Consider the following 16,599-nt stretch of genomic DNA (forward strand, 5'->3'; position numbering starts at 1 on the left):
CACAAGGGCCTTGAAATGGAAATGACATGCATTGTGCTTTTGGGGTGGAGTGGCATCGCCGTGTCTTCCTATTAGGGGACCTGAATAGACGCAAGGTGTCCTCACTAAAGCCATCATCTTTATGATTAGCTTTACAATGGTTAAAAAAACGACATGCTGTTTAAACCTGATACTGATCTCGTGGGTTAAACCTCAGAGATCATCTTTGCAGCTTTAGGTGTTGCATGTTGCGGGTAGTTTTGCACCAAAATTTGGTGCTAGGTCCTCTTTTTCTTAAGCAATATGCATAACGGTCCATTTAAAAGCAGAAGCAGCTTTGCTAAATGTTCATGAGGGAGATCATTATCATCAAATTATTAGTTGTGTTCCTGTAATGCACCTGGTGTCTCCCTCATATGTGCCAGGAAGACTGTATTACGTGATCTAGGAGTCTAGAAAGTGATAGCGGCAGCAGACGTTTGTGCTTGTGTATGTCTTGCACAAACTCCCAGGGTTAAGCTGATAATTGGTCATTATTTTAAACCGGAGGCTTCGATGCACCCTGCATTCCCTCCTACCGGTTACCTCCTGCCTTGTCGATAGCTCTTTCCTCTGTGATGTGTGCTGCTGCTTCCCAGTGAGCTGTGTTTTTGTGGGTGGATGTGGGGCGTCTCTTCCTGAAGGCTTGAGTTGTGTGTAGTTCATCTCTGTCTGTGTGCTGTGTGTGTGTGTGTGTGTGTGTGTGTGTGTTGGGGGAGGCTGTCTCACCTGTTCATCTCTTGGACTTTCTCTGTCAGTTGACTGTGAGGAGACGGTCAGGGAAGGAGACGGGAGCTAAACTCTCAGGTCGTATCATTTTTGTTGTTGTTGTTGGATGTTGACTAATAACTGGAGAGAAATGCAGAGTTAAGCTTTAGAACTTAGTGTTTAGAGAGGTTTTGTATGTTTTTGTACTGTTTGTGGACATTTAGCAGTGAGTTTGGTACAATTGTTCTTATTTGAGTACTTTTTACATGCATAAAGCTTTGTATTGTAAATCTATTTAAATGTAGCAAATGATAACAAATGATATGTACAGCTGAGTAGTGCAAATTCTTAATTATATTGAGAAATAGTATTATAATTTTACAAATTGAATATTTATTTTATTATAAATACTATTAAAACGTAAATATAGCAATGTAATTAAATAAAATAATAATCATTTTGATAGTATTTTTATATTGAGAAATAATATATTGTAAATTAATTGTATATAATATTAAATATAATATAATATATAATACATAATATATTATATAATAATATAAATATAACTGTAAATACATTTATATATATATATATATATATATATATATATATATATATATATATATATATATATATATATATATATATATATATATATATATATATATAAACAATTGGACATTAAGAGATACCTCAGTTGTGTTAAAGTAACTTTAAATTATTATTAGAAAATTTTAAAATAGTCTTAAGTCTGCGCTTTTTAATTAAATCTGTTGCGACGTAAACAAACAGAACCACTAATCGTCATGTAATCAATGACAACCAATCGTGATATTGTTGTCCCTATTTTTAAGATTAGAGTGGAGCTAATCAAACTCAGACTTTGTGTTTAAATGCATATTTTGGTACTAAAGGAACCATTGCTAAAGATGACCCTGACAGTAATTAGTTTTTTTTAGTGTCAATTTTTATTGTAAAATTCTTTGTACTGTAATGTACTGTCAATCCTACTGTAGTACAAAACCATATTTAGTGTAAATAATTCTATACATTACTTGAAAAAAGCAGCAGTAAGTGTCATTCCTTACCCTGAGAGTTTTGTCTGGGTCATATCCGCCTCTAAATGAGATGAGACTAGTTACGTTGCTATAATTAGTACAGGCAGTCACTACTGAAGGGTCAGAAAGCCCTTATAATCTGCCCCGGACAGCCCCGTGTGATAATCAGGACGTTCATGAGCTGAGCAGAGCTTCATTTCCTTGAGTGCTTTTTACGTCATTATGGTATGATGTCATTACCCGTGGATTCACAGTTCACCTTTGTAGACAACTGGCTGTGCTAGTATTAACGAGATTTGGAAGGCAAATTGTCCTGGCGTAAACCCCTGGGAAAATCTGTGCTAGGACAGGTGGAGTTAGCTTTCTGCGTTCAAAACAATGTTAATGACCAGTGTGCACTCATGTCTAGTCTCCAGCATACTGTATGTTGTGGATACTGGAGTCCCCATCAGGGTTTTTAACTAAGCTAACCAAAAAGACATCCTTGGCAGACCAGATTCACAAGCTACTATTCATGCTATCTTAAGCTTGTCTGTTGTGAAGTCTGTAGTTGATGAGGTGTTTGATGATGTTGGGAAGTGTTGAGTCAAGATAGATTACCTTGATTTTAAGGATTAGCTTTAAATCTTGGTCATTGGAGGTCAGTGTGACAAGCTTTCGTAGTTTCAGTGCTTAATCTATGCTGACAGGCTAAATTTTCAATCAACAGCCTCAGGGGGAACATTAGAAAGGGAACTGTATCCTTCCAGCCACCATGGACACTTTTTTCAGACGACATTTTAAGAGGAAGGAGGCAGGAGAAGCCGTGCATGACGGCCACGTGCCTGAACCCTGTCGACACAGGAGGCCGAGTATTGCAGTGCCAACCAGCCGTGCCCGTCGGCGCTCCAGCGTTGGCCTTCCGTCTACTGCATTGGCCCAGCGACGCCGATCCAGTGTCCAACTTCTGGCATTACCTCGAAACACTTGCAGTCAACCGGTACAGAAAAGCAGTGGAAGACGGCGGTCCAGCACCACCACCCCAAAGGCCAATCCTCGCTTTGCCGTACGCCGGAAGAAAGTAGGCAAACTCCGCAATATAGACACACACCTCCTGGGCCCTTCCATGCTGCTGGCCAGCCTGATTCAGATGACAGAAGAGGAGGAAGAGGATGAGGAAGGCCGTAGTCCACTGCCGGGGCAGGTGGAACTCAAGGGAAGCTGCCCGAAGTTCAGGAGTCACACAGATGTGCTTCTTTCAGAGGGCGACAGTGACAGCGATGACTCCAGCGGGCACTCATTTGAGAGTCACCACTCAGAGCTGCACAAGGGGCACCTGGAGGAGGCCAGTGTGTCAGACTGGGAGATCAAAGAGTCCTCTGTTTTATGCCAGCAGGATTGCCTTCCTCTGGCTGTTGTGGCAGAGCGTGTCCAGGCCCACCCGTTGATCCGAGTTCCACGCTGCCTCAGGAGGAACTCCTCGCATTATGGCCACGCGGAGACGGGCCCGCATGTCCGCTACTGCCGCAGCAGCCAGAGGAGGCGCCGTCGTCGGGTCTCCACCATCTCAAAAGCGGGAAGCCCCTGGCCAGGAAGAGGCCTGCCGCTACCTAACCGAAGAAGCTCCACTTGCTACAGGGCTCAGGCGACTCTCAATCCTCTCCTGGGAGCTTACTACGATCCCAGTCTGGAGTCTTGGACTGGATTCTTGTCGTATGTAAAATCTTTTCTGTTGTTGGGTCTAATTGTCGTTGTTTCATGTTATTCTCACAAATTAGATGGAGAGTAGGACATTTTATTGTAGGATTTCATAAAATGTCCATACAATAACAAAAAACATCCATTAAATGGTTAATTCACCCAAAATGTCATTAATGACTAACCCTCATGTCGTTCCAAACCCGTAAGACCTAAAAGATATTTTAGATTTAGTCCGAGAGCTTTCTGTCCCTCCATTGAAAATGTTTGTACGGTAGACTGGCCATGTCCAGAAAGGTAATAAAAACATCATCAAAGTAGTCCATGTGACATCAGTGAGTTGTTGAAGCATCGAAAATACATTTTGGTCCAAAATAACAAAAACTACGACTTTATTCAGCATTGTCTTCTCTTCCGTAATCCTTGAATTGATTCCATTGAATTGATTCCATTGAACTGATTCCATTGAATCCTTTCATCTGTTGGCGTTGGTAATGCACTTTTACGTCGCCGTGGTTGTTTTTGGCGATTAGGACATCCGCGACATTTTGAAGCATCGAAAATACATTTTGGTCCAAAAATAACAAAAACTACGACTTTATTCAGCATTGTCTTCTCTTCCGAGTCTGTTGTCAATCCGTGTTCATGGCTCCGCTTCTTCTTCTTCTTCTTCTTTCCTGTTTTACGATGGTTGGCATCCAGCTTATTGGTGCATTACCACCCCCTTCTGCTCCGGAGTGTGGTTCACGACTCTGCTGATGTAAGACGCTGCTGACGTGTTATCCGGTGCGCCAGAGCTTCGTTTACAGTCTGAGCGAGACGCACGCTGTATTCAAGCTATTCTACATTGTTTGTATTTTGGTATTGCTATATTTTTTAAAATGGTGCATAAGTGTGCATGACGCGGATGTCCTAATCGCCAAAAACAACCACGGCGACGTAAAAGTGCATTACCAACGCCGACAGATTCAATGGAATCAATTCAATGGAAAGGATTCCGGAAGAGAAGACAATGCTGAATAAAGTCGTAGTTTTTGTTATTTTTGGACCAAAATGTATTTTCGATGCTTCAACAACTTCTAACTAACCCACTGATGTCACATGGACTACTTTGATGATGTTTTTATTACCTTTCTGGACATGGACAGTATACCGTACAAGCATTTTCAATGGAGGGACAGAAAGCTCTCAGACTAAATCTAAAATATCTTAAACTGTGTTCTGAAGATGAACGAAGGTCTTACGGGTTTGGAACGACATGAGAGTGAGTCATTAATGACATAATTTTCATTTTTGGGTGAACTAACCCTCTAAAACATGAAGGCTGCACCCAAAAACGTAGGCAGCTGACTTGTTGCCTTGCTCCCCTATCAGTCAATGACTTTGGAGGTAGCGCTGGTTACATTCAAAGGTCCCTCACTGAACTGATTTTGGATGAGCTCCAAAGCATAATGGTCTAGTGCTCTACAACAAAATAGAGAGCGCCTGAACTAAGCAAATATTTAATTACTACAATACTAATTTCTAGGGTTGTGACAAGATCTCATGCCACGAGATTAAAATGTTCCTTCCAGCTCATTGTACACAAGCTGCAGAGTCATACGTAATGTAGAAACGAATCAGAGGTCACTGATCACGTGATGAGAATAAGTGACGAGATGACTGGCAAGACCATGGCAGAGGATTTGTTGCACAACAGAGCCTTCGTGTCTGATAAATGTCTTACTGTGCGTTCACACCGCCGCCGGCGAAAGTGTCAAAGTGACAGGAAGTCATTCATTTTCAATGTGAGCCGGCGGCAAGCTCCGGCGAGAGCGGCGCGGCGCGTCTTGGACGGTGAGAGCGCTGAAGAGAGTTGAAATCAGGTCAACTTTATGGTAATGAGCTGTGATGCGGTTCAGCGGCAACCAAATGGATTCGACCCTCCCGTCGGTGGAGGTTTGAATGCACAGTACAGCGTTGTTGGCAGGGCAGCCAAGGCGAATTGTGAATCTCTCATCGGCAGCGGTGTGACTGCACTTTTATCTTGTAGAATGCGTGCGCAACACTGCCACTCCCTATTCACAGAGTACAAGTGAAAGCGAAAGTAAAATGCCATTTCAAGACCCCGCATTTTGAAAGCGGCTCCCTGATGCATGCAAATATCTCCCAATATGCACTGCAAAAAATGCTTTTCTTACTTAGATTTTTTTGTCTTGTTTCCAGTCCAAATATCTAAAAATTCTTAAATCAAGAAGCGTTTTCTAGACAAGGGTTAGCATTAGGGTCTTGTCTTGTTTTCAGAAAAAATAAGTCAAAATGAAGTTAGTTTTTGCTTAAAACAAGCACAACAATCTGCCAATGGGGTAAGCAAAACTGAAAACAAGATTATTTTTTCTTGTTTTAAGCAAAAACTCACTTAATTTTAACTTATTTTTTCTGAAAACAAGGCAATAATTTTTACTTGTCTGGAAAATGTCTTGATTTAAAAAAATTTAGATATTTGGACTGGAAACAAGACAAAAATCTAAGTAAGAAGAGAATTTTTTGCAGTGTGAAAGCTATCTTAGGCTGGGCTGTGTAAACCATCTCTTAGCTCTTTATCATGCTTGAAGAAAAATTTGGTCTCTATTTGCACTTTGAATATTGAGTATACTTTGATTATGGTTGCACTTATTTTTTTGCACTTAATAAGAATAAGAGAAAAATTTTATTAATTTATACTGTTTTTATTTATGTGGTCAATTTGTGGAAAGGAGATCAATTAGGAGGTCACAGCCTCAATCAGAAGTTCTGGAAGCTCATAATTCATGTACAGTAAGGTCTGAAGAGACTCATATGAAATCATACAGGAAAGAAACCAGTCAATTTTTTGGCAAAACCTTTTACAGTGCACAACAGTATTGTTGTATTTTAGCAGTAAAAGAACTGAATTGACATTCATTACAAGATGATTAGGTCAAACATTTCAAAATGCACTTGCAGATTATTTTTCTAGTCATGATTTTTGTCATTGAGGATTTCTTAAAAGTACTGTGTAAAAATCTCATCTCGTCTTGTGAGCTAACTCTCTCGTCACACCCCTAGTAATTTCTCACTAGAAATTAAATAAAAACTAAAATTAAATGGTCAAAACAAATTGACGGCCAGCCACAACTTTTAGATGCTATCTTTATTTTTTAGCTCAACTGTCATGGAATTCAGTACACAATATTGTGAGATAAGGAATCTCAGTAGACAGGATGTAACATGATCATTGGATTCGGATGTGCCTTGTTGCCTGCAGAGGCAGCATTTTCCAGGTTTTTGATATAGCCAAAGAAACAGATCATGACCTAGGTTCCTTGAGGGCCACGGCCCTACAGAGTTTAGCTCCAACCCCAATCAAAGACATATGAGCAAGCTAATTCACAATTTACTAGAAAATTACAAGTAGGTGATCAGGATTTGAGCTAAACTCTGGACTGGATTTGCTATGTATAGGTGCATTATGAGAAGACAGTTTCTGTTAAAAAGGCAGTTGAAGTAAAGGTGCATGCACAATGAAAGTGACTAAATTGCTTAAGGTCAAGAAGTTGCTTGATAGTTACTGCATCGTGTCATTGCACAACTGCGTGAAGCTAAACTCTGCTAACCTTTGTTTTTGCAATCTTATAAAAGATGAATGACATCCGACCGCTTTGCCACTGCAAATTGCTGTCAGTAAGAACGCCCCTAAAGAGTTTATATTGTAGTAAAGACCAAATAAATGTAACATGTACAGGCTTGTTGTTTAGAAACTATGTTATTAGACACATCTAAATGTCCTCTTACAAGCTCAGCCTTTTAAGGCAATATCTTTAGTAATTTCTCAAGCGATCAAACATTTAGATTGAACGCAAGAGCAGGTAGTTCCAATGCAGCTTTTCGTTGCATTGACCTTCTCATTCTCCATCCCGTGGATACGAGCTCCATGGCGCTCGCTCATTAGCACAGCTGCTACCATAGCGAGGTAATGTGACTCATCAGCACTACTGATCACCTAGTGGGCTTCTAATCAACAGGTTGCTAAGCTTCACTGAATCGCTCTGTAGGGATTAGGACACAAAGGTCAGGGTGAGCAAGGTTTTGATTACAAAAGGATTACAAAAAACCTTGGAAATGCCCCACCCAAAGCTAAAGGTGGATACCTGCCCTCATAAATGCATTTCCTGTGTTTTCTTGGCATAAACCTTCTTGAAAATTTCTTGTGAAGACAGAGTCCCTGTACTTGGAGGGGCAACATCTGTTTCTGCTCTTGTCTATTGTGTCAGCATTTAGCATAAACATTGATGTTTCTGCTCTTGTCTGTTGTGTTAGCATTTAGCATGAACCTTGATGTATTGATAGCATGCTCAAATTCAATATAGATGTGTATTAAACAGTTACCTTGAGTTTTATTTAGCTTTGTTTAGTATAAAATTGTGTGCTGCATCTTGCAAATTTGGTGAGCTAAATAACGTAGGCTAAGTATTAATATGCTAGTACAGAACACAGATTAGATGCAGAAAAACCTATAAATTTCAAGCCATGTTCCATAATGCTCTGTGTGGGTGGCTGGTGAAAATAGTCCTATTGATTGATACAGAATTTAACAGATGCAATTTAAAGACACCCCTCCAAGGCATTATGGAGGAAAAATTGCATAAAATAAGATGCCAAACTTTCAGGGAAAATGCACTTAATTTTATTGTTTTTGATGAGTGCTCTAATTGACTTGGTTAAGATGTGATGGACACAGGAAGTGTGTTTAGTCTGTTTAATGTCACTGTCATTGTGTTTTTCTCAGGAAAGCTATCGCCAAGGCTGGTGTGCAGGATAATGCCGCCCTATCCGGCACTGCAATAACTGCCAAATGTGAACCCAACAAAGAGATCTGCAACACTGTGGATTGGACTGTGAGTTACTCATCTGTATATTAAAGGATTAGTTCCCTTTCAAATTAAAATTTCATGATAATTTACTCACCCCCATGTCATCCAAGTTGTTTATGTCTTTCTTTCTTCAGTCGAAAAGAAATTAAGGTTTTTGATGAAAACGTTCCAGGATTATTCTCCTTATAGTGGACTTCAATGGACTCCAGACGGTTGAAGGTCAAAATTACAGTTTCAGTGCAGCTTCAAAGCATTTTACACGATCCCAGACGAGGAATAAGAGTCTTATCTAGCAAAACAATGTCACTTTCTAAAAAAAATTTAAAATAATATACTTTTAACCATAAAAGCCCATCTTGAACTAGCTCTCTTCTTCTTCTCTTTTAGAATTCCGACAGTGTAGACGCTGCTAAGTATATTACTGCCCTCCACAGGTCAAAGTTTGAACTACATTGTCATATACAATATGCTTGTGCAAGTATATAACAATTAGTTCAAACTTTGACCTGTGGAGGGCAGTAATACACTTAGCAGTGTCTACACTGCCGGAATTCTAAAAGAGAAGAAGAAGAGAGCTAGTTCAAGACGAGAATTTATGGTTAAAAGTATTTTGTTTTTTTTTTAGAAAATGACCAATCGTTTCACTAGATAAGACCCTTATTTCTGTTCTGGGATCGTGTAGAACGCTTTGAAGCTGCACTGAAACTGTAATTTTGACCTTCATCTGTTTGGAGTCCATTAAAGTCCACTATATGGAGAAAAATACAAGAATGTTTTCATCAAAAACCTTAATTTCTTTTCAACTGAAGAAAGAAAGACATGAACATCTTGGATGACATGAGGGTGAGTAAATTATCTTGAAATTTTAATTTGAAAGTTTACTAATCCCTTAACAAACAAGATATTGTAGACCGGTTAGCATTCTTTGTGGCAATTAGCAGTAAACTCTCATATCACAGTAATCTATCATTAATCTTCTGTAACTTCTTACTGACTGTTAATTGTCTTCCACAGGAAAATGCCCAGTTTGGTCAACACGTGTGGTTTGAGACCAGTCTGTCTGGAGATTTCTGTTACGTGGGGGAGACGTATTGTTTTGCAAAGTCCCTGGTAGATGACCCATATTTTTTATATTTAAAACCAACAGAAATGAGTTCATAGTAGTGTGCCTCTGTTGATAAAAAGAAATCCTGCACAAGAGCTCCCTCTACTGGTCAGATGTTGTATGCACATGTTAAGATGCATTACTAATGCCTGTTTCACAAGCAGATACCAATTGTTTCATTTTCTTTTCTCAGCAAAAATCTCTTCCTCGCCACAAATGTGCATCCTGCAAAATAGCTGTTCACACTGTATGCATGGATCAGCTGGAGAAGGTTAGTCGTTTGCTGCAAAACTGAAAACTGTATAGAAATTAGGATGTGTTAAACTTTTTATCTCAACAAATTAAATTATTTTCCATAGATTAACTTCAGGTGTAAGCCATCATTTAAAGATCCAGGGATGAAAAATGTCAGAGAGGTAAGACTTTTTGTCCCTCAAAAAAAAAAAAAAAAAAAGTTTTATTGTGTTATTTTGTAAAACATCTTGAGATGGTTTGTGTTTCAGACTCCAAACATGAGACATCATTGGGTCCATAGGAGACGGCAAGAAGGAAAATGCCGGCAATGTGGAAAGGTCAGTGCAACACTCATAAAATATGTAATGTGTAATCATCCAGAAAGTATTTATGGCCTAATTTCACTCTCCTTCCTCAGGGTTTTCAGCAGAAGTTCTCCTTCCACAGTAAAGATATCGTGGCCATCAGCTGCTCATGGTGTAAGCAGGCAGTAAGTGTTGCTCATCTGATCTGAAATCAGTTTGCTGAAATGGTTGCAATATACAAGTATACTGCTGTTAATTTACTACTGTAAGTTTATCAAAAGTGACAGTAAATATTGAAAAAAAAGCAGATCAACTGTTTTCAACACTGAAAACTGACACTAAAATTCAGCTTTGCTTCACGGGAATAAATTAAATTTCAAAATATATTCAAATTAAATTCACAATATTACTTTTTCACTGTATTTTTGATTGAATAAATGATCATCTTCTTCCAAAACCATTAAAAAAATCTTACAACCCAAACTTTTGAATGGTAGTGTTTAAAATGTTGACACATTTTCAAATATAATAAACTATATATCAATGCACTTTGATATGTATCTTACAGTATCACAACAAGGTGACCTGCTTCATGCTGCAGAAAATCGATGAGACGTGTTCCCTCGGCGCTCACGCGGCTGTCATCATCCCTCCTACCTGGATCATCCGAGTCCGCAGACAGCAGGTACCATCTGACCTGAAGAGAGCTGGGTTTATTTGACCCTTTCATAAGACACAACATTGATAATCATAAGAAATGTTGCAAATCAGCATATCAGAATGATTTCTGAAGGATCATGTGACACTGAAGACTGGAGTAATGATGCTGAAAATTCAGCTTTACCATCACAGGAATAAATTACATGTTAAAACATATTCAAATAGAAAACAGTTCTCCTAAATTGTAATAATATTTCACATTATTACAGTTTTTACTGTATTTTTGATACAGTAACTGACTTCAAAAACATTTAAAAACCTTATCAATCACAAACTTATATGTATATCCTTGAAATAAAGATCCAAAGTACTAAAAGTGATGTAATGTTGTGATGCATCAGCTGACAAAGTCTTTCACACAGTGTTTTATGTTCTTAACTAGGTGAACAGAGGTCATCTTCAGCTGAAATGTAAACACATAAAATTAATATGTACCTATAAACCTGCATAATCTGTCCCCGGTCAAACTGTTTACAGGCATCATTAAAGAGCAGTAAAAGAAAGAAGAAAACATCTCTGAAGGCCAAACCCAGCAAGAAAGCCACAGAGGTACTACTGTGAATAAAAGTGACATATTTGCGTCATATATATATATATATATATATTTCAATATTTAACTCTCAGCAGGATGGCAAGTGGAAGCACTTTGTCGTAAGACCGATTCCTTCTCAGCTCATGAAGCCTTTGCTTGTGTTTGTCAATCCGAAGAGTGGCGGAAACCAGGTCAGAACTCACACACAGAGATTATATCGCATAGAAACGTTGTTTTACAGCCACATAACAGTACTTCTTTTCAATGAAGGGAACCAAAATTATCCGCTCTTTCATGTGGTACCTGAACCCCCGGCAAGTGTTTGACCTTACTCAGGGAGGTCCGAGAGAGGGGTAAGACATGATAGATCATACTTTCTTTCTTTCTTCGCTCTGAACGTGTCTTTTTACACTTTCTCTTCTTCTTTTGAAGGTTAGAAATGTACAGCAAAGTGCCCAACCTGCGTATCCTTGTTTGTGGTGGAGATGGAACGGTTAGTCAAATATCTGTGCTCTTATCTAGGTAAAACTGGATTGTGGGCAATATTATTGCTGCTCATACTTGTTTATACAGTATGTGCACAGTATGCAAATTTTCCATCAGTGTAGTGCTGTATTCTAGACATGACCTTTATATTTCACAACATTACTGTTTTTGCTTATCCAATAAATACAGCCTTGGTGAGCATAAGAGACAAAAACATAAACCAAATTGCAGTTATTCCAAACTTTTGGCAAACTTTTTATATATAATACGTAAAAAAGGTACTTGATGAAACTGACTCGCCTCAATGTCAAATTGAAATTTATTAAGCATCAAGACAATTTGGTGAAACTTTTTTCTGATAATATATATTTAAATTATGTTAAATATGAATGCAGTATGTGCACAATATTCAGTTTTTCCCACAATGCGGTGCACTAAAAAGTACCTTCAATGTCCAGTGTGACTAATGAAGCAGACGTACTATCAGCCATGAATCATGAATAGTGCTCCTATTATGCTTTTTTTAAACCATCGAACGTTTTTTTACTAGATGTAATATAAGTCTAAGGTGTCCCCTGAATGTGTCTGTGAAGTTTCAGCTCAAAATACCCCATAGATTTTTTTAAATTAATTTTTTAACTGCCTATTTTGGGGCATCATTAAATATGAGCCGATTTATGCTGTGCGGCCCCTTTAAATGCTGGCGCTCCCTGCCTACGGAGCTTGCGCTTGCCTTAAACAGTGCCTAAACAAAGTTTGCACAGCTAATATAACCCTCAAATGGATCTTTACAAAGTGTTCATCATGCATGCGTCGGATTATGTGAGTATTGTATACTGTTATATTGTTTACATTTGATTCTGAATGGATTTGAGGCTGGGCTCCGTGGCTAACGGCTAATGCTACACTGTTGGAGAGATTTATAAAGAATGAAGTTGTGTTTATGAATTATACAGACTGCAAGTGTTTAAAAATGAAAATAGCGATGGCTCTTGTCTCCGTGAATACAGTAAGAAACGATGGTAACTTTAACCACATTTAAAACAAATTAGCAACATGCTAACGAAACATTTAGAAAGACAATTTACAAATATCACTAAAAATATCATGATATCATGGATCATGACAGTTATTATTGCTCCATCTGCCATTTTTCGCTATTGTCCTTGCTTGCTTACCTGATGATTCGGCTGTGCACATCCAGACGTTAATATTGGCTGCCCTTGTGTAATTCCTTATAATAATGTTGGGAACATGAGCTGGCATATGCAAATATTGGGGGCGTACACCCCGACTTTTACATAACAGCCGGTGTTATGTTGAGATTCGCCTGTTCTTCGGAGGTCTTTTAAACAAATGAGATTTATATAAGAAGGAGGAAACAATGGAGTTTGAGACTCACTGTATGTCATTTCCATGTACTGAACTCTTGTTATTCAACTATGCCAAGATAAATTAAATTTTTCATTCGAGGGCACCTTTAACATTTCCTTTCATGCAGTGTGTAATATAGCTGTTTGTGAAGGTAAAACACTGCAAAATTTCAAAGATCAAAGCGCGCGACAAATAAAGTTATAGCCTCCGAAACGAGATGTCAGTAATTCCATTCTCACTTCCTGTTACATACCTACGTTAAAAAAAAATTGTATAACGCCAGCCTAAGGTCTTCATTGGCTCCCCTCAAACAACGTAAACTTTGACCCGCTCTCAAACACTGTAGTTGAAGCTGAGGCCTTGAAGAGTTTGGTTTGTATTGTAGACATGTCATTGTTGAGAAGACGCTGCAAATCCACTTTGCCACAGCTTAAAAGGTTGAGGACTCCTTGAAGTAATTGATATGGAAAAAAGGATGCCATCATTACTGTGCATATCCCTGAGTATCACGCGCTGAAGAGCCTTTGGAGCTGAAGTTCAGATATGGTAATGGCCTTTTTGTTTCTAACACGCGCTGTAAGCGGTAGACCAATCACAAGAGACTGGGCCGTCTGACCAATCAGAGCAGAGTAGGCTCACTGAAAGGAGGGGTTAAAGAGACTGAATCTTTGAACAAACCATTTTCAGACACAATTAGAAATGAATTGATGTGCAATGTTATATAAAATGAAAAAATTAGTGTTTTTGACCTTGGATTAGGGCTGCACGATATATCGCATGCGATTGTCACGCGCATTTCGTCAGTAAAGCCGGTTCCCTGATTACCGCGAAATCGCCATCACCTGCTTTCAAATGGAGCAGCATTTAATAAACAGAGTCGTAGATCACTGACAAGCTACGCAGTATCGCGGTCATTATCGCAGATGAATCGCCTTTGATAACATACGTGGCTTTTCAGTGAACTACGGCTCTGTCTATTAAATGCCGCTCCATTTGAAAGCAGGTGATGGCGATTTCGCGGTAATCAGGGAACCGGCTTTACTGACGAAATGCGCATGACAATATCATGCGATATGTCGCCCATCCCTACCTTGGATGCATGTAAACCTTTTGCAGGAGACTCCAAAAACAAAATTATATAATAATAGGGGCACTTTTAAAATGCTTTTTGCACTTTTTTCACAAAATTGCATTAAAATGCAAAGTTATTACTTTTATTTGTTATATGATGACTATCATCACTTGCTAATATAATATGCTGCATAAATATTATTTTAAGAGTGTTATTGTAAATAATAAGTAGTAGCTATGCAGTATTCCATACCGATGCAAAAAAGAGCAGAACTTCACCCACACTTTATCCAAGCCAATCCTTCAGATATTGCCTGGACTGACACATCTGTTAAATTTAAATGAATTTCATCATGCTGACCCTGGTCAGGAAGCTCATGGGGTCTATCACGTGTTGTGTTCTCTATATGCTCTGTTTGGATAGGTTGGCTGGATTCTCTCAGTGCTGGATGAGCTCCAGTTGAACCCTCAACCCGCCGTGGCTGTGCTGCCCCTCGGGACGGGAAACGACCTGGCCAGGACTCTTAACTGGGGCGGGGTATGAACCTGAATACTGTTGGTTGTAATGTTTTCATAAATGGATTGGCAATTTTTAGCTTTTCACCCTCTGTAAATTCCTCCTATATAATTTTACTTATTATGACAAGTTTTTCAGAATAAGTTCTCTTTTTTTATGTAAAAGCAGGATTTGTGGTGTTGTGTTGGTGTCAATTTGACACTTATGCTGTGTTCACACCAAACGCGAATAGAGCGTCTGGCGCGAATGATTTCAATGTTAAGTCAATGTAAAGACGCGTTTACGCGCGTCTGGAGGTCTCGCGGCGCGAATGAGGCGTTTAGCGCGGCGCGGAAGACGCGAATTCGCCTCATTCGCGCGTCTAGTTCGCGCGAATGACGCGAATTGAGCGTTTCGCGCGATACGCGCGTTACGCGCGAATGGTGCTTTTTGTGCATTTAGCGTTTGACGCGAATTCGCGTCTGACGCCCGAGTTGAAAAATTTGAACTTTGGCGTAAATTCGCGCCGCGTTAACCAATCAGGAGCCTGCTTGCTGCTGTGGCGGCAGGCCCGCTCGGAGTCACTCATTCAAAATGGAGGAATGACTGATATTATCAGTGAGCAGTCACCCAGAGATTTATGACACAAGTTCATACTTCAGACAGGAATAAAAAGGAGCTCGCTTGGAAGAGTGTCGGTGAGGAGATTGGGCTACCTGGTAAGTTGTAAATACACATTTCACTTTTAAATCACGTACACGTTTATCGACCCGCGGCCTTCCCGCGACGCTGACTCCTACGCCGCTGTTCTGCTCTCCAGAGCAAATACAAAGTGGTAGCTCTCTCGATGAACGCACGATCAACATCAGCCATCTTGCAAACAGACAACCGCCTAGCACTTGCCCCTCCCACTCGCCTCGGACGCGCGTCAATTTCGCTTCAAACTCTTGTTTTTTACGCGCGTCTATTTCGCTCTAGACGCGCGAATGCATTCAAAATGTTCAAGCGGCAAACTAGACGCGGTAGACGCGAATTTGACGCTCTATTCGCGTTTGGTGTGAACGCAGCATTATTCAATTTTCATCAGCTTGTAACATTGGTTAAACAATTCATTTTGAGAATATTTCTCATTTAGAGTAATGAATGCATTTAGAGTTTCAAAACCTTGGAAATGCTGGTCAAATGTTGTTACCTTTGTGTTGGGCACATATTGGTTTCCATGCAATCTACCAAAAATGAACACTTTGAAAAACAGCAAAGAGTCAAGTAAAAACAGAAAACATTTATAATAAATTTTTAAACATGAAAAATATGAAATACACAAGAACTTGGGAATTTTAAGACTCGAATATACTCAAAATTGAAGACTCGCCTTCTGAATCATCCAAAAAAAAAAAAAAAAAGAAAAATCACAGTAAAAAAGGATGTTTTTGGTCTTTTGTTTTTTGGATCTCAATTACTAGACTGTTGCAGCACTGAAAAGAGGTGTGAGAAATATATTTGAATCACACAAGTGTTTGAGAACCAAACCTAAAAAGGAAGAGGTTGCTGTTTACACTAAGTACAAATAGCAATAAATACTACTTGCATAGTTCAAATAATGTTAGATACTGTTTACACTTACTTGTAGTGACTATTTGCACCTCACTGTGCGAGTAACTACAAGTATAAACAGTATATAACATTACTTCAGGTTAAACACATGTCATTTTGTTAATGACACAAACCTGTTAATACTGACAAATTCTTAAAGTGGCAGAGCAAGAGAAAATGACCCCACTATCTGTGAAGTTTCTCATTGTTTTCTGAAAATGTGTGTATTTGTTGACTTCCAGGGCTACACAGACGAACCGGTGACAAAGATCTTGTCCCATGTCGAAGACGGCAACATCGTCCAGCTGGACCGATGGAACCTAAGCGTGGAACCCAATTTAGAGGCCA

General features: G+C 39.2%; 1 protein-coding gene across 3 annotated transcripts in view; it reads left to right on the forward strand.

Moving 5' to 3' along the window:
- The first annotated feature begins 240 nt into the window (after window positions 1-240).
- The window catches only part of dgkzb (diacylglycerol kinase, zeta b), a 29,628-nt gene continuing 13,269 nt past the window's right edge, over window positions 241-16,599 (forward strand). Inside the window, exons 1-15 of one of the 3 annotated variants that reach the window (XM_067379163.1) lie at window positions 241-825; window positions 2,497-3,479; window positions 8,251-8,359; window positions 9,350-9,445; window positions 9,634-9,711; window positions 9,800-9,856; window positions 9,944-10,012; window positions 10,093-10,164; window positions 10,548-10,664; window positions 11,177-11,248; window positions 11,324-11,422; window positions 11,502-11,584; window positions 11,664-11,724; window positions 14,587-14,700; window positions 16,494-16,599. The exon at window positions 16,494-16,599 is cut by the window's right edge and continues 35 nt beyond it. In XM_067379163.1, the coding sequence (XP_067235264.1) occupies window positions 2,542-3,479; window positions 8,251-8,359; window positions 9,350-9,445; window positions 9,634-9,711; window positions 9,800-9,856; window positions 9,944-10,012; window positions 10,093-10,164; window positions 10,548-10,664; window positions 11,177-11,248; window positions 11,324-11,422; window positions 11,502-11,584; window positions 11,664-11,724; window positions 14,587-14,700; window positions 16,494-16,599 (2,071 nt within the window). In that variant the 5' untranslated portion in view covers window positions 241-825; window positions 2,497-2,541. The remainder of the gene's footprint in view (window positions 826-2,496; window positions 3,480-8,250; window positions 8,360-9,349; window positions 9,446-9,633; window positions 9,712-9,799; window positions 9,857-9,943; window positions 10,013-10,092; window positions 10,165-10,547; window positions 10,665-11,176; window positions 11,249-11,323; window positions 11,423-11,501; window positions 11,585-11,663; window positions 11,725-14,586; window positions 14,701-16,493) is intronic. The other 2 variants (XM_067379162.1, XM_067379161.1) reach the window with 2 other exon arrangements.

The sequence above is a fragment of the Chanodichthys erythropterus genome, chromosome 24 (assembly GCF_024489055.1).
Source record: "Chanodichthys erythropterus isolate Z2021 chromosome 24, ASM2448905v1, whole genome shotgun sequence".
In the NCBI taxonomy this organism is placed as follows: Eukaryota; Metazoa; Chordata; class Actinopteri; order Cypriniformes; family Xenocyprididae; genus Chanodichthys; species Chanodichthys erythropterus.